Here is a 19,212-nt window from a genome sequence, read left to right on the forward strand (position 1 = left end):
GATACCAAAGTAAATTAAGAGGTCTATTATTGATTCAAAAGTGACATTTATTTTGTTCTGCACAATTTCACTCTCAATAAGTCATAGGGCTGCTAATATTTTCTGTGGGTTTTACCAGGTTGGGTATGCTAATTATCATGAACTTTATCTCATTTTAAGTAGGGTTATTGCTCACTTGTGTGCTAGAATTGGCTCATTTTGCCAAATACTCTATTTACAGGTTGGTTCAAATTCTAACTTGTGAAATTGAAAACAAGGCCTCTTTCTCTTTTAGTTTTAAATGAAACGATGAAAATATAACTGCCAAGTTCAATGAGAGAGCAATAAACTGAAGATGGGGTTGTAATACACAGACCTGTATTGTCATGGTTGCAGAACATGAATTTAAGTGGTGTCTCGCTGTTTTACTTTCCCACATATAAACATGTATTGTAGTATCCTTCCCATTTAGTTTGTGGGGATATTGGAGTATTAAATAACATCTTGTGCTAGCAAAATAACATGCTTGAATGATGTGTTAACACTTTTTTTGTTTTTAATTTTATATCTGTATACAAACTTTGGCAGAAATAGAGAGAGAACAGGGATAAGGCTGCAGACATATTTTAGGTAGCTTCCAAGATCGTTGAAGGGACAGAAAATGAAGAGGCATACATCTATCCATATAAATTATTAACATATATACGTAACTGTGTAAATACATGCACAGGTTATCAGTACTATCTAAAAATATTCATATGTAAGAAGATATCAATAAATAAATACGCAAATATGAACATGTAAGTATAATATTTCTTGTAGATGTTTGATACATATTGAGAATAAAATTAGCAGAAATTCCCTTGATTGTCAGGAAGACAGAGAATCCAATGCGGGCTTTAAATTATAAGTTGTTTCCCACTAAAATTGGATTGCCAACAAAAAAAATTAGTAACATCTTGTTACTGTGTTCTGGATACACTCACCTCCTTTCCATTTCTTGAAATCATTCTCTTGCCTGTCACTAGGTCACACACTAATGTTCCCTCTGCCTAGAAGGCTCTGACCTAGGTTTTAACATGACTGCCTTATACTCATCTTCCCGGTTTCAGCTCAAGTGGCTCTTCCTCAGAGAAGCCTTCCTTGACTGTCTGTCATAAGTAACCAGTGTTATCTACTACTTTTCTCATAATCCTGTTCTCCTCCTCTTCCAACCCCCAAAAAGCTTTAATCATGAGGGGATATTCCTAGCTTATTTATTTGTAAGATTTTCCATTACATATTCTTTTCACTATATATAAATTCTAAGTGTGCAGGAACATCTGTGTCTTCGTCTGGGCCGTATCTCTGGGTCTAATGCGCTTCCTATTTATCAATGCATGGTGAATGCATCAGTGACTCTCTGATCTGTGAACTGGACATAGGCATTGAAAAATAAAGAAAAAGTGAAGGCACAAACCGTTGAGTGTTTAAATATCAATAAGAGCAATTAGTTGTTCTGTTCATCCAATTCCCAGAGTATGCCAACACAGAAGTTTCTCCTGCACCTGGTATTAGAAGTTGCATAGTTATATATTGAGTTCATAGAAAAAACCCCCTACAAATTAAAACCTCAAGATACCAATTTTAGGGGTTCTTTGCTTGTCTTTTGCACTACTACAGGGTATTTTATAGATGCCTATGCACCTTGCTATCTAGGCTAAAAGAGCATGGATTACAAATTGATAATGAAGTGATAATAAGACCCTAAATCCTCTTGAACAGAAGGAGGCTGTGAGAAAAATGGAGTGTCAGTGAGAAAAATAAAGTGGACACTGAACACAGGGTGGTCCCTGTCCAAGCAGAACTGGAGAGTGGTGGGTGGGTGGGGAGAAGAGTAGGCAAACAGGCATTTAAATTTAGCCTGCAATGATTTCTGGCCCCTGGGAAAAATAATTGCTTCATTCCACTGCCAAAAGGTGAATCGGCATCAGCTTAATTTGCCTGAGTCTGCCATATACTACAGATGGAATCATAAAACATAGTTAGATTCAAATTAAACACATCTGTCCTAATCTAAAGCACGTGAGGCCAGCCAGCCAAGAAGCATCAAGGTACAACACTGCACGCCGATTGTAAGATGCAGAGGTATATATGTTGGGAGCCTGCTGACAGTGGAATAAAGAATCATGAAATCACGAATTGTTTTATTTTCCTTTACCGGGCCTACCTTGTTGTACTGGTTTCCAAGTTAGTTTTAAAAGCCTCTGCCAACACATCCACTGGGAAACAAACAAACAAACAGAGCAAATGCACTGATTTGAAGTCCGGGAGTCTGTTGAATTTTAATCAGGACTGAGGATTGTTACCTGATGCTGTCATAGATTAATTGAAGTGACAGGAAATCAGAAGTCCCTAGAATGCATTTTAATTGTACTTGAAATTCCAGCCAGAGAGGATTTATTTTTACTTAATGTATCAGCCTTCATCTGTACCATAAGGAGTATGTAGAGAAAATAATTGGTGTGTAACTTACCCAAGCCAGGACAATGTGGAGAGTGAGTGGAGCTCCGGCACCCATGCAGGTGTAGGGCTCCAGCCTCCCTCTAAGAACATGGAATGCAGTTAGTTCCCAGCATCCTGCTGCACTCTCAGGACCCCACTGGGGCTTGAGAACTTCACTGTACCTGGGCCGCCTCCAGCCAATGACGGAATGTGGTAAAGGCACTAGTGCCTGGTCATTTCTGTCTTTGGGGTATTTCTCTAAAGAATATTTGCTCTGGGGCTCCCAGGTAGAATGGCTAACATTTTGCAAGTCTGCTTTCCAGACCGAGGCTCACCTGCTCAACGTTCCTTCTACCACCTCCCACCCCCCCTTCTTTTCACAGATGTCAGATCTGCATCACAAGATGAAGGCTTTTCCTGCCCGTTTCTACTTCCTCCTCATTTTATCTTTTGCAGACATTACTTCTCAATAAACTTCTTGCACTCTCAACTTTGTCTTAGCACTTACATTTGACACAAGGGTACTATTAAATAGTTGGGTGTAGGGAAATAGATTTAAAACATAGCCTATGATTCTAATTATGTTTGACAGGCTTGTGTTGTCCCTCTGCTATATCCACGAGCACAACTTTGCTTCCTGTTAACATTGTCCATCTAAAGCAGGTACACGTGGGGGCCTTTATTCATCTCAGGCAGACCTCGGCATACCAAACCCTAAGTGAATAGACTAAATATTTATACTGGAATGGAAAGAGCCGAGCACTGATTTCCCTTTTTTCTCTTTCCTGTTTTGAAGAATCTTCCTGCTTTTTCCTCATTTATCTGTTGGTGTGTCCAAGGACCTCTTCTCTCCTCTTTCTTCCTCACCGCTCTGCTCCCTGCTCCTCTCCTGCCCTCCCCTCAAAGACTCTCACTGAAATTGTTTCCACATTCATACTCAACAATTATGTTGTTAGCAAAACCTCTCCAATTTTAAATCTGTTTAATTAATAGCTTTATGGGATATTTTCATTTTGGATATCCCAGAGACTTCTCAAACACAATGATTCCTTTAAAACTAAACCCAACATGTTTCTTTATAAAAGATGGCTACTCAATCGTCAGGGTGGCTCTTTGGAAATTAAAGCACATTGCTTGTCCTCCCTCAGCCTCCACATTAATTTGGTCACAATGTCATCTTGATTCTACTAAGTACATCATTTTGGTCAAATCTATTACCTCTTTTCTACCTTTCAAGAATGCAATGTATTACAAATAAGTAGACATAGCAAAAATGATCAAAATACATGAGGATGAGAGAGAAAACAAGTAAACTAAATAGCAGCTGGCATCTACAAGACATAATTAGAGGCAAAGAGATCAACTAGTCGTATTTTGACCACAGGAACAACCTATGACTGGCAGGCACACCTGCTAGAAAACTGATTAAGTACTATCAGTGAGTAATGGCAGTAAAAAGCCAAAACTTTGAACAAACTTAGAACACCATAACTATTCAGCATGAAAGGATAGTCAAAGGAATCAAACATTCCAGCCTCACGTGGCCCTGGGACTATAAGATCACTTCAGCTGATAAACTTTGCAGGACCTTGACTGTAGGAGTGAGAGGGATTAGAATGAGAGGTTCTTGATTTGGGTAAATACTAAATATAGATGGTATGCTTAAGAAGCTCTAGGATTCTGTGACTGCCTTGACTTTGTCCTGGAGACATCGCTTCTGTCAGTGTAAACAAAGCGGTAAAAACAGCTCCAACATGCCCGCAGCTGGGGACGTTGCTGCCAACAACTGCTCTAGTCTGGGAAATGTAGGACTCCTCTTTTTGTCATATTACAATACAGAAAATGAGGGTTGGCATCTCATAAAAAATGTCTGGGTATTACTACTCGTCTTGATGCAATGTACATGTTGTTAGTCTAACTGTACAAATCAGTGCGGTTTTGCTCACACCAAAGGCAGAGAGGCATGGTTTCACATTTAATCTGTTGATTGAGTCTTTCTAGAAAACTTCAGCAATAATGCATGTGCTCTAGATTAATTATTTGAGGGGAGGGGTAGTACTCATTTGCAAAAACTTTTACTTTCTGTTTCATTACCTAGTATTTATTAACTGGATTGGGGTTAAATGGTGCCTTCATTGCTTTTTCTGCTCCACGCTGCTTCTAAGGAGGAGCAAGAAGACCTTCATCATTTCTTTGCTGGGATTGTGGCAAAGGTTAATGCTTAGTCCTTTTACTCTCAGCCTTGACTCCTTCATCCGATTTAACATGATGCTGCCTGAATCATCATTCCCAAACACAGATGTGACCACATACTTAAAGTTCTTTTATGACTTTCCAGTGCTTAAAGATAAACTTTAAAGTTTTGACCCAACATGCCACCTTTCGGAGCTCATTTCTCTCTATCACTCATACACGTGTGTGCTCTAATTGCAGTTGGCCTACTTGAAGTCCCTGGACTGAGCCATGATGCATTCCCTTTGTGTATGTCACTCCCTTTGCCTGGGATGTTGATCATGGACCTCCTCCTTTACATCACTGGACAGCACTTCCTTTTAGAAGTCTCCATGGACCCTGCAGTTTGGATCATGCACACTAATCACAGACCTTATCCATATGTGCTATAGTGGTTATTGTCTCTTTTAACTCCCCTAGCAGGCTCCGTACTTCTTCATGGTAATGTCTGCTTTTAGTTCTCTATGTCAAACTTACCTCAGGCCATACCACAAAACAGGCATTCAAGGAATAAAAGGATAGGCGGACTAATGGATGAACAAAAAGCAGAATAGCTGAGTGGCTAGCTAGCTGGATAAAATTGAAGTGGACAGAGAGTGTACTGAAATACCTTTACCAGCCATCAGCCTCCCCATCCAACTGCACTCAGTGGAATGCTGCCGTGACAGTCTTAACATACAGATATGATCACATCAACATTTTAAAATACATGTAAATCATGCATTGGCTCTTCATGTTATAAATTATGTTACCTTTTGATCTTCCTTGATCTAACCTATTTACACTTTCTCAGCTATTCCTAACGAAATACTTCATGGTCCAGTCCTACTATAGTCTATGGTATTCTGAAAACATATTCATTCATTCATTTACTCACTTATTTCATGACTGTCTTTTCTAATATCTGCTCCAGTGTTAATTTAGTATTTTTTATGTATCATCTAGTGTAGCTAATGTCTTGCTTTATAAATTTGACAACAATATTAACCTCCATTTTAATTTTTCTAAAATTTTAAAGTGGTTAGTCTAGAAAAGATGAAATAATTCAAGGGAAATCTCCTTTAAAGGAGTACAGTTCTTAAGAAATATGAAATAGTAGAAAGTAGGGGTTCAGCTGTATTTTTTTGCTTATGAAAAGTCTCATTTCCTTAATCTAGGAGATGGTACTTTCACTTATAAAACTCCTTTAAAAATAGTGTGGGCTTCTCTGAATTTGATTCACACCCTCTCTGTGCAATAAAGCCGTACCCATGACTGTCCGAAGACACTTTTCACTTGAGACTTAATGCCATTTTGGGTCTGCCAGGCTGCTCAGGGATAATATCCTTCTGATTTCTAGAAACCCTTTGAATTACCTGAGAGAGTCTTTCAGGTTGCACCTGAATTATTTAAAATGTTTTCACAAAGGGTCTTATAACCATATCCTTGATTTGATATTTATGTTGAGGTTATGTCTTTCTGACCAGGCTCTGGATTTGATCTGTCATGGGTTTGACAGCCTGGAATTAAAAAACAGATTATATTCTGCGACAAGTCCCGGGTCTTCCATATTCTTTTCCTTACCTTCAGACTCATCAGTTTTTTTATTTAGCATATTTCCTCCTTATAGTACCTTATCAAATGAAGCTAATAGGAGCCAGCTGACACTTTCCCATTTTACCTGGAAATCTCATTACTTGTTTACAAAAGTTCATTAGGTACATTTTCTTTCACTGGAGTTTCCTCAGGTGACAGCTTTACCAACTGCTTCTGTCTACATAGCGTGGAAAGCCATTTTTCTAGCTTGCCGTACCTATTCTCTCCATGCCTTCCCACACTTTATTTGCTACCCAATGCCAAAGCCAAGGCCACGTATTTTAGGTCTTTGTTACGGCACAACTTATTTCTTGGTAGCAGTTTTTCTCTTATCCTTACCTGTTTGTCTTACTTCTCTCAGGAAAGCTAGCCTGCACTTACTTTCATGGCATGGGAGGGGTCCCAGAGAGGAAGTGGAAATGCTCAAGTGCTTTTTTTTATTCAATAATTTCTTTATTGTGTTTTTTAACATTTAGTCCCCTTATACCCCCACTTCCCCCAGCAATCACCACACTGTTGTCCATGTCCATGAGTCCTTTTCCTTTTTGCTCAATCCCTCCACCCCCTCACCCCCCCCTTAGCCATCATCCTGCTCTCCATCTATGAGCTTGTCCCCATTTTCCTCGTTAGTTCAGTTTGTTCATTAGATTCCACATATGAGTGAAATCATAGCTTCACGTCTGCTAACATCCTACTATCCAAAGCAAATCACAGGAACAAGCCCAGATTCTAGGGATCCAGAAATAAATTCACTTAGTGAGAGGACCTCGAGAGTTACAGAGCCAAGTGTGTGGATATTGAAAGGTTATTTATTGGGGTAATTAATAAACCAGTTCTACCATAGATATTTGTTAACATTTAACAAATTACATAGTATTTTATTTACATGTAATGAAAGAACCCCAAACTGAGTTATTAGCTTTTAGTATGCAATTCAGCAGGAACTGTTTAAACTAAAAAAAAATAATTTTGACCATGTTATATACCATCTATCTTAAAAGCACATACTTTACCTGTAAATTCTGTAAAGCTAAATTGTATGGTCACTTTACCAAAGGAAGATGAGTGGGGTATGTGGAATGGTACATTTTAGTGTTAAGACAAAAAAAAACCCCTCAAAATCTGTTTCTTTACTCCTCAGGTGATATTTGCGATCCCAATCCATGTGAAAATGGAGGCATCTGCTTGTCAGGATTGTCGGAAGATTCCTTCACCTGTGAGTGCCCGGACGGCTTCACAGATCCCAACTGCTCTAGTGTTGTGGAGGTTGGTAAGTGCCAGATTTAAGCATTTCAGTCGTTACTCCCTTGAAATGAGTGGCTGGCAAGTCCGGCTGTGGTGTGTTATGGGTATTCTGTATAAGGTTGCTGTATGTTGCTAATTAGTTTACTTCTCTGTAGGACCCTCAATTTTATCATTTCCATGTTATATTTAAATTTTATTTTTATTAGTGGTGTTCTCCATAAATAATTTAAAATGTTTTAATGAGTAGCACTTACAAGTACTAATGGAATTTAATAAATTTCTCATCTCTCTAATATTAATATATTCATTCAAATTTTTATTTGCAGTGGAAAATAATCCCTAAGTCAGTTTACTCAAATTAACATAGTCACTCTAAATAAAACAAAACTTACTTTTGCAACAGGTAATATTCATCAGTATTCTATGGATGGTCTAATGTTTTAGTTTTCTAAGACTATAAATACATGAAGGAAGACAATACAGCATTCCACTTACATTGTTCCTCAAAGTCTTCTCAAAAAAACTTTGTAGATACTGAATAGTCATTGATCACATTTCAAAATGTTTCCTTTTCATCTGTGAAGTACTTAATTAGCATGCATAATTATGATTCAGGGTAACTTCCATAAATTCCAAATAAGTCCCAATTAAGGACATAGCTGTACTTTCTATCATTTATACTATGTAAACTTATATAGAGATTTTTTCCCTGTGATTAAAAATAATACCATGATTAAGTTTGAACAGATTGCTACATTTTTTTCAAAGCAGTACCGAGAAAAATAAGAAGTAGATTATATTCGCCCAATATAGGAAAACCAAACATGTTTTTGATTAGAACTTCTGTCAACGAGCATAAACTTTGGGAAAGTGGGAGACTTCTATGACTTTTGAAATAAAGTTTTGAAGAAGAAAAGTAATATTATCTATAGGAAGCACATTTATGCATCGCAGGACCGAATCATTATTGGTTTAATGAATGAAAAAATAACTAAATAAAACCATTAACTGCTGTTTCTGGCCACAAGTCATTAGGTTTTAGTGTGATTTATTCTTATATACCTTTTTCTTGTATTTTTAAGATATTACATTAGTATGAATGTATTACATCTAAAAAAAGTTAATTATATGATTGCCAAAAAGTACCTTGCTCATTAATTCATTTCAAAGATAATTCTCTTTCACAGCTTTTATTAACTTGCTGCTATTTTAGGGAGTTTGTTACAGTGACATAGAAATAAAACTGCTGTAACCACTTTGACCCAGTCTCCAAATATGTACAGTGACTTTCAGAGTGTAATATGAGAATCATATCCTTAGGAAACTCTATAGCTCTGAGGAAAATTATAGACGTAAATATTTCTAACAGGAATGTATGAATAGAATAAAAATTTAGTGTTATATTTTAAGCCCATTAACCACAAATATGGCAGTGCCTTAGATTTGTAGTATATAACATTTTTGGCTAATTTTTAAGAAAATGTATTTAAATAACTAAAATAAACAGTATCTTTGTTCACTTTTTAAATAAATACTTGAATATTTTCAGCCATATTTTCAAAGAGCAATTCCTTATTCATCATTTTACCAGAAGAATGATAGTATTAGCAGCAACAGGTGGTGAAAGATAAACACCATATGATCTCACCTATAAGTGGAACTTAATCAACAAAACAAACCAATGAGCAAAATAGGACCAGAGACTTGGAAACAAAGAACAAACTGACAGTGACCAGAGAGGAGGGGGACAATGGGGAACAAAGGGGAAGGGGCAAACAAAGGAACACGAATAGAGAACACATTGGCGTGGACAAGGGTGTGGATTCACTTTGGAAACGGGGGGGGGGGGATGGGGTAGGGGAGAGCAATGGGGAAAAAGTTGGGATAACTGTCACTGAACAACAATAAAAACTGCATGCTATTCTTAGAGGTACAAATTGCTTTTGATTTTACCTCAAACTTCATTATTTTGTAGTAGCCTTGTTTTAAGTTCTCGCTACTACTTATTTCAAAAGAGATTCTCGTCCAATTTTGTACTTTCCTCTCAAAGCATCTAGTGTCAGAGAAGTACAAAACACTTTACCACATCTGCAATCAATTCTCACTTACCTACATTCCTATATTATGTGCGAAAGCTTGAAGACACTGACTTGCTCAGATTTGTGAACTTCATTTGCTGGACAACATTGCTTTACTTTGACTTAATTCTTGTTCTGCCTGTATACTCCAATATCCATCTTTTACCTCTCTCTCTTTCTCTCTCTCTTTCTCTCTCTCTCTCCATCTCTTTCTCCATCATACACATCCCCCTTATACAGACCTACCTCCAAATCTCAGTGCTGTCAGTCTCTTAGTGTTGTTAAGATTGACTTCTGATATCCATTAAAGGCAACAGGAAAGCATCTCTCTGAGCAAAAGAAAGAAAAAAAAAAACAGCACTTCACATCTTCAGAGTTGAAGACATTGGCCACATTAACAACTGTTTGCACAGATGTGCACACGATGCTAATTCCTTCTCCAGGGGACTTTTCTCCAGACATCCATGCAGTTAAGCCCCAAATTACTTCCCAATTACCTCCTCACATTCCTGGATGGTACTGTGTCATTTAGAGCCAAATGTTACACATTTATTTCATATAGAAATTTCTATTACTAGTGAATGTTCTAGAGTACACATATAAAAGTTTTGGGAATTATTAAATTGTTCACATTTCATGACATAATTTTCTGTAGGCTATTAAAGTAATGCAATAAACTAGGAATAAATATAATTTTTTACAACACAAATACATTGTATATTAATGCAACCAAAGAGAAGATAATAAGTGATTCACCTTTTTAAAAAGTAAAATCTTAGTTTTCATTGATTCTTAAATATTGATTGAGTACTGACTAAGAAGTAGTTACCTAAATGGTAAAATGCAATGGTAAGTGAATTTACAGAAATTGCTGTCTAGCTAGGATATGAGACAAGTGAATCAATAGATAAGTATGATGGGTGTTGTGATAGGAGAAGTTTAGGGATCCACAGAAATGCGGAGCAAATGTCTAGTCCTAACCTAGGTGTCAGAGAATTTATGGCAACCTGAAAAATTATATCTCGATAATTTTTGAAGATAATTTCAATCCAGCAGACAGAAAGCTAAAAGCATTCAAGGCAGAGGAAAGAATTGCTTAAATAGCCAGAGATAAGAAAAGTCTTGATCCCATGAGCTGAAAGAAATTAATTGTGACTAAATCTTGAAAGGGAGCAACACGGTGGCCAGCAATGAGTCTAGAGGTGGTGACGATGTCAGATTCTGCAGCCTTGCAATCATTGTGAAAGAAGTTGTGATTATGCTGATAGCAATGGAGATGATTTGCACTTTGACAAGGTCTCTGTCTTTGTAATATGAAAAAAAATAGACCAGATTAAGGCAAGCAGACAATTAGATGGTTATTGCACAAGACCTGGTCAGACGTGATGATCTTGGCCTGAATCAAGAAAGCAAGAATGATAATGGAGAGGAAATAGTCAGTAAATATTTATAGTATTACCAATAGTAGGTAATTATTGGTAATTAATGGAGCAGTTGAGTAGAATGAGTTTAAAGAACGTAAAGTATGAAGAAGAAACATCACCAGTATTTGACCTGAGCAACTTGGCATAATTTACTGAGATGGTGCAAATAGAGGATATACTATATTATGAGGAAAAATAAGTTAATTATTTCACATACTGAATTTGAGGAATTTGCTAAGCATTAGTTAAGAAGTTAGACATAGATTTGTGAGTCATAATTATACAGATAGTCATCAACACTTAGGAAATGTGCGGATCTCCCCAGAAGAACAAAAGCTTCTGAAAAGATGAGGGGATCTAGAAATGGAAAATGATAAGAGAGGTTCATCAATAATTAAGGAGTAGATAGAATAAGTTAATTCTATAGGGGAGTCTCAGAAGGAGAGGTCAAGGAAATAGAAGAGAAACCAGGAAAGCATGGCACCATAAAACCTAAGGATAAACAGTGTGTCAAGAAATGAATGATAAGCAGTGTCAAATACTGCAGAGAAGTTAATCAACATAATATTTACACTGATTATATGTGACTTATGGATGACCTTGCCAAGGTCAGTTTTGTTGGAAATTTGGAGAAAGAGCTAGATTATAGTACATGGAAGAATCAGAGTAAATTTTGAAAGGTGGCTAAGAACACAGGGGAAATTCCTAAACATGGCAAAGAATACCTACCCAAAAAACTATGGCTAAAATCATAATGGTGAGAAACTTGAAGCTTTCCCACTTGGATCAGAAACAAGACAAGGATGCTCCCTGTAACCACTCCTTTTCAACATTGCACTAGAAGTACTAGCTAATGCAATAAGACAAGAATATGAAATAAAAGGTTTACGGTTTGGGAAAGAAGAAATAAAACGGTCTGTTCACAGATGACATGATCATCCATCTAGAAAGAAATCCTGAAGAATCAAGTTAAAAAAATCCTGGAACTAATAAGACATTTTAGCAAGGTTATAGGATTCAAAGTTGATATACAAAAGTTAATCATTGTCTTATGTACCATAATGAACAAGTGGACTTTGAAATTAAAAATAACACAGGCATAGCACAAAGGAGTTTAGGGCTGTGAAAATACTATGTATGCTGTTATAATGATGGATTCATCTCATTACACATTGTCCAGACCCATACATTGTAAAACACCAAGAATGAATACTAATGTAAACTACAGACTTTGGATAATTATGATGCATCAGTGAAGCCTTATCAACTATAAGAAATGCACCACTCTGGTGGGAAGTATTGATGATGGGGAAGGCTATGTATATGTGAGGTCAAGGACTATATGGAAAATCTCTATATCTTCCTCGTTTTGCTATGAACTTAAAAGTGTTCTAAAAATGTTCTTTAATTTTAAAATGTCTATAATAAATATTCATAAATTTTTAGTTTATCCATTCATCCATCAAATATTTATTGAATGCATACTATATGCCAAGAACTCTTGGCATTGAGGATATAACCATTAAAAAATAGACTTTGCCTTCATGGATATTCCACTCAAATGGAGAATAAAAAAGAAACTATCACAATTATAGTTAGTTTTATAAAGAAAAATAGACAAGTATGAGGTAGATTAAGAGGAAGTATATTTGGGGTTAGAATATTAGCAAAGACTGAAAAGTTGGTATTTGAACCTAGAGTGGAACAAAGATAACTTTATTGTATGAGGGGGGGACCCCAAAATGGAACTTATTTATAGAACTTATATGTCTCTTCTTATACATTTAAACTTTAGTCACCTTCAAAGTGCTCTCCAGTTCATGCAATGCATCTATCAACATGTTTCTGCTGCTGCTCAGAACAATTTTTGAATTCATCGATATTGATGCTTTTTAGTGTTTCTGCCACTTTTTGTTTCACTTCTTTCCATATATTGGCAAAAAATTTCCACTTGAGAACTTTTTTCATCCATGGAAAAAAAAAGTTGCTCAGGTGAATGGGGGGGTGAGGCACAGAGGTCATTCATTTTTTGGTCAAAAACTGCTGAACATTTAGTGCAATGTGAGCAGGTGCACTCATAACTCACTCATCATGAAATGGGCAAGCATACTGAAGGAATCTTCAAAAAAATTACTAAAGCTGAACACAGTCACTAACATTAACAGCGGGTACACTGATATAGATGAGTTCCTAGAACACTCACCTAGCGGCGGCAGCCTGTACTATAAGAGGTCCACCCTTGAAAAGATAATTTGGGGATTTTTGGGTCCCCCACCCTTTGTAAAGGGGAAGGAGATAGTAACTGAAATGGGAAATTGGGCCACGTGAGGTTTTTCTTTTAAGATGGAATTATAATGTCATTATGATTCAAAACAGCTTGTGTCACCTTAGCTAGCAACACTTTAATGGTCCAATCTGCCACTTCATACTGCAAAGGTGAGGGCAGAAGAAGTGAAGAATTTGTGGCTAACTTAATAATCTACCATAACATGTTAGTTACTTTTCTTCTTATTTTATTTTTAACAGTGTTTATTAGCAATGCAAAAAGTTGATAAACATGCATATTTGTGGATTTTTATTTTTAGGTTACTAGCTATCAATATAATATTTTTAATAAAGGAGGAAAAGTAAAAACTCTCTTAAAAACTTGATTATTTTCTGTTTATATTAGACAAATACATTAAAAACTAGAAAAGTCAAAATGGAAAGTGACAAAAAATTGTTCTTTCATTTAGATTTTAAATGAAGTGGCATGAAGTTGATTGTGCCACAGCCAAATGGGCAATTTTACACATTTATGAAAAGGAAAATTACTATATTAAAGTGATTGGGTAAGTGCAAATTTAGCATTAATCTCTAGAAAAATTTTCTCTTCTATAGAGAAGAGGTCTGTAGGTGATTCACAATTAACTTATAAAATAGTTAATATACAAAACAGTCTTCAAAATGTTTCATACTGTTACTTGGTTTTGTTTTCCTTGATTTTCACCTTGAATCAATACTTTTATTCTGACAATTACACTTTTTTGTTTTTTAATTGAATTAATTACACTTTAATCAATGGTATCCCAAACAGAGCAGGTTACAAAAAAACAAATGACAAAAGCATTACTTTTAAGCAATCATGAAAGGTGTTAAAATTTTATCATTTTAGGGAAATTGATATGTATATTGCTAGAGCTTGAGAATAATGCTCTTCCTATGATAACAATAGAAACAAGAAAATGAAAAATTAATTATATGTAGGTTGAGTTGCTGAATGCTTTTAACAGGAATAAAAGTTAACAGTGTACACTGGTTTTGTCTTGAAATTGGTGATTATTTCATATAGAATTTATTTATTATTTTCATTACAAAAGTAATAAAGAAGAAAAGTAAGAAATAAAAGCAAACTAAATCAATATTATGATCTTAGGCCCTGGCTGGTGTGGTTCAGTGGATTGGGTGCCAGCCTGCAAACTGAAAGGTTGCCATTTTGGTTCCCAGTCAGAGCACATGCCTGGGTTCTGGTCCAGGTCACCAGTTGGGGGCGTGCAAGAAGCAATCAAATATCATTGATGTTTCTCTCCCTCTATTTCTCCCTTCCCTCCCCTCTCTCTAAAAGTAAATAAATAAGATCTTTAAAAAAATTATAATCTTACTTTGTATAGACTTTTATCCTTTTTTCTGTCATATATCTGTTGATCTATCATGTATGTATTTATAGCCATATAGTGTCATATAAAACATGACAGCAATTTAAGTTAAGCTCTTGATATAAAATTGTGTACATGCATGCTTATATGTAAACATATGCATGTGTAAAATTTATACTGTACATACTTCATATTCTTTGATGTTCCTTTTGTTTTTTGCACTATAAAATTAATATATTTACATTCATTACAAATCCTTTCCTGACATTTAAAATGTCAGACTAACATTCTATCATTTACCTTCACTTTTTCAACCAGCCCCTTTTTTTAAAAATTAAGTTCTGTGCAAATTTTCTCTATTATAAACATATTGATAAACACTCTGATAACTATATTTTGTGTACTTTCATCATTCTGTCTTTAGACTAAATTCTTAAAAGTAAATGGTTGTGACAAGATTTATTGAGAACCTTTTATATATAAGGACTGCATAAGAAAAGTTAAATAGGTTATTGTAGTGAATTTATGACAAAAAAAACCTTAATAAGCTTATAGCTATTTAATTATAATAATGTAGATTTGGAGTTACAGTTATTTGATTTGTTGGAGAGCAGAAGAAGAGACTGTTAAATCATTAAAATTTTTAAATTATATTTGAAGACTATATCCCCTTTATTTTCACTTATTATATAAGGCTATAATTTTTTTAAGAGGACAAAGTTAAAAGAGGCATATATAAAGCCCAGTTTGATTGATAAAAAGTATGAGAAAAAAGCTATCTTCTAAAATTAAAACCAGTAAAAGTGGGAGTAGGGATTTAATCAAAGAAACTTTAAATGCTGGCTCTAGAACATCTACAGTATGGAGCAGACAGGAAAAAGGAAGCCTAAGAAGGGTAGATAAATGTAAGAAGTGAGAAAATGATTAGTATCACTATAATGGATATTAATGGAAATGGATATAATGGAAAGTGAAAGTCTATTGGATGAATGACAGAGAATTTGTTGTTGTCTTTTTACCATTAATTACACAATGATAGAGTGATAAGGAGTGATGAAGCATTACGAATTAATGAGAATGGACCAAAGATGGCAGAAGAGTAAGTGGAAGCCACACTAATCTCCTCACAGGCCCAAACTGGAATTACAACTAAATTACAGAAAAATCATCCTGAATAGCCAACTGAACACCAGCTGGAGAGAAGCCTTATAACCATGGATAGATGGAAGAAGCCACATCACCACAACATGACTTGTAGGGATTGCAGAGGAAGTGTGAGAGGGCTGCCTGGACTTCCACAGGCATCAGCTGAAGTCCTGGAGAGATATTTCAGTGGTCATGGGGTTCCCTCTGAGAAGTGTGGGGTCTAAACCCCAAGCTGGACTCCCCAGCCCTAGAATACCAGAATAGGAAAAGGAACCCAAAGAACATATAGCTGTGATAAGCAGTGGGGTTTCTATCCACCAGGGAGAAATGGCTAGAGATGCAGAAAGCCTCTTAAAGGGCCAATTCACAAAATTCCCTATGTAGCCATTTACTCTGGGTATAGGATGAGGGAGGCCAGAATGGACTAGAGACACTTGAGAATAATCTGGGGCTAGTGGCTCTGGGCAGAGAACTGAATGGCCACCTGCCAGGATCCCTATGCTAAGTTATTCCCCAAATTGCAGGAGCCATCCTTCTCAGGCAGTACATCCCTCCAAGGGGCATCTGACTGAAGGGAAGCAATAGCCTTACCTACAGGATTTACCCTTCTCCACTCTGTGGTGCTTAAACCCTGCTCCTGAGGAGTACAGCTGATAGACTTTCATTCTTTAAGTCTAACAGAAAGCATGCAGGCAGAGAGGGATCTCTGGTATCCCTGAGACTTTATTTGACCCTTCCAGGACTGGTGCTGGTAAAATCCAGCCTTGGTGTGGAGCCTGGTTCTTTCTGCACACAAACAGGCCAAGCAGAGGGAGCCACAGGCTGTGGACTGCTGCTAGCTACAAACAGGTTGCTCAGGGCCTGTCATGGGTAAGGGTTAACAAAGAACTGCACCAGAGTCTTTGAAGAACTATCTAATACATAGCAACAATCACACGAAGGCAGCCAAAATGGGGAAACAAAGAAACAGGACCCAAATGAAAGGATAGGAGAATTCTCCAGAAGAATTAGATGAAATGGAAGCAAGCAATATATCAGATAGAAAGTTCATAGTAATGATTATAAAGATACTCAACAGCATGAAAAAAGACAAGGAAATCATAAAAAGTACAGTCAGAAATAAAGAATGCAATATCTGAGATAAATAATACACTGGAAGGAATGAACAGTAGGTTAGATGGAGCAGAGTATTGAATCAATGATTTGGAGACAAAGTAGAAGAATGCACCCAAGCAGAACAGCAAAAAGAGAAAAGAATTTAAAAGAATGAGGAGAGCATAAAAAATCTTTGGGACAAAATTAAGCATAACAACATCTGCATCGTGGGACTACCAGAAGGAGAAGAGAGTGAGCAAGGGATCGAGAACTGTTTTAAAGAAATAATGATTAAAAACTTTCCTAATCTGTTGAAGGAAAAAGACACATAAGTCCAGGAAGCTCAGAGAGTCTCAAACAAGTTGGACCCAAAGAGGCCCACATGGAGACACATCATAATTAAAATGGCAAGGCTTGAAGACTAGGGGACATTCCTAAAAGCCGCAAGAGAAAAGCAGGTAGTTCACCTGCAAGGGAACACCAATTAGACTGTCATCTGATTCCTCAAAAGAAACATTTCATGCCAGAAGGGAGTGGAATGGAATATTCAAGGTGATAAAAAACAAGGACCTACAAACAAGGCTACTTTACCCAAAAAGGCAGTCATTTTAAATCAAAGGAGAAATAAGGAGCTTCCCAGACAAGAAAAAGCAAACGGAGTTTGTCAACACCAAACTGGAACTGCAACAAATGTTAAAGGACTTGGTTTAAGAAGAAGAAGAGAAAGAGATAAAAGAAGAAAATGAGATAGAGGGAAAAACAGAGAGGAAAATAGTCTAATAATAAAATGGCACTACATACATATCTATCAATAATCATCTAAAATGTAAATGGCTTAAATGCTCCAACAAAAAGAAACAGGGTAGCTGAATGGATAAGAAAATAAGACCTATATATACATGCTGCCTCCAAAAGACACACCTCAGATCAAAAGATACACAAAAACAAAAGTAAAAAGATGGAAAAACACATTTCATGCAAATGATAAGGGAAAAAAAGCTGGAGTAACTGTATCCAACAATATAGACTTTAAAACTGAGGCTATAGTAAGAGACAAAGAAGGACACTACTTAATGACAAGGGGAACAATCCAACAAAGGATACAATCCCAGGAAACATTTACACACCCAACACAGAAGCACCCAAATTTGTAAAGCAAACCTTGATGGACATAAAGGAAGAGATTGACAGATACACAGTCGTAGTCGGGGATTTTACACTCCTTTGACTTCAATGGACAGATCTTCCAGACAAAAAATCAACAAGAAGACAATGGCCTTAAATAACAAGCTAGACACTCCAGAACAGCAGAATATACATACTTTTCAAGTGTCTGTGGAATGTTTTCTAGGATAGAACACATGTTAGGACACAAAACCAGTCTCAATAAACTTAAGAAGATTGAAATCATATCAAGCATCTTCTCTGACCATAATTCTATGAAATTAAAAATCAGTCATAAGAAGAACCCTGAAAAACACACAAAGACATGGAAGCTAAATAACATGTCATCAAACAACGAATGGGTCAACATCGAGATCAAGGAAAAAAGCAAAAGATACCTTAAAACACATGAAAATGAGGACGCAACAATCTGAAATCTGTAGAACACTGAGAAAGCAGTCCTAACAGGGAAATTCAAAGCATTACAGGCCTATCTCAGAAAACAAGAAAGAGGACAAATAAGTGATCTGGAAAAGGAACTAGAAAAAGAAAAACAAACAAAGCCCAAAGTGAATAGAAGGAAGGAAACAATAAAGATCAAAGCAGAAGTAAATGAAATAGATTCTAAAAAATGATAAGCATAAAACCTTTCAAAACTAAATCAGGAAGAATCAGAGAATCTGAATAGACAGATGACACCTAGGGAAATTGAAACGATAATCAGAAAACTCCCAACAAACAAAACCCTGGACTGGATAGCTTCCCAGGTGAATTTTACCAAACGTTGTAAGAACACCTCTCCTTCCCAAAATATTTCATAAAATTGAAGAGAAGGGAAGCCTCCCACACGCATTGTACAAGGCCAGTATTAACCTAACTCTGAAACCAGATAAAGACACTACAAAGAAAAAAAATTATAGGCCAGTATGCCTGATGAACATAGATGCTAATATCCTTAACTAAATACTAGCAAACTGAATACAGCAATGTATTGAAAAGATCATACACCAATGGGATTTATTCTAATACTCACTGGTATATCTGATAAAGGGTTAATATCCAAAATGTATAAAGAACTTACAAAACTCAACACCAAAAAACCAAATAACCCAATTAAAAAATGGTCAAAAGACCTGGACACTTATCCAAAGAGAA

General features: G+C 36.2%; 1 protein-coding gene across 2 annotated transcripts in view; it reads left to right on the forward strand.

The window, feature by feature from the left end:
• The window catches only part of EDIL3 (EGF like repeats and discoidin domains 3), a 376,589-nt gene that overhangs the window by 113,609 nt on the left and 243,768 nt on the right, over positions 1-19,212 (forward strand). For both annotated transcript variants that reach the window (XM_024563551.4, XM_024563552.4), the window contains exon 2: positions 7,412-7,540. In XM_024563551.4, coding sequence (XP_024419319.1) covers positions 7,412-7,540 — 129 coding nt within the window. The remainder of the gene's footprint in view (positions 1-7,411; positions 7,541-19,212) is intronic.

Source organism: Desmodus rotundus, chromosome 1, assembly GCF_022682495.2.
Source record: "Desmodus rotundus isolate HL8 chromosome 1, HLdesRot8A.1, whole genome shotgun sequence".
Taxonomy (NCBI): domain Eukaryota; kingdom Metazoa; phylum Chordata; class Mammalia; order Chiroptera; family Phyllostomidae; genus Desmodus; species Desmodus rotundus.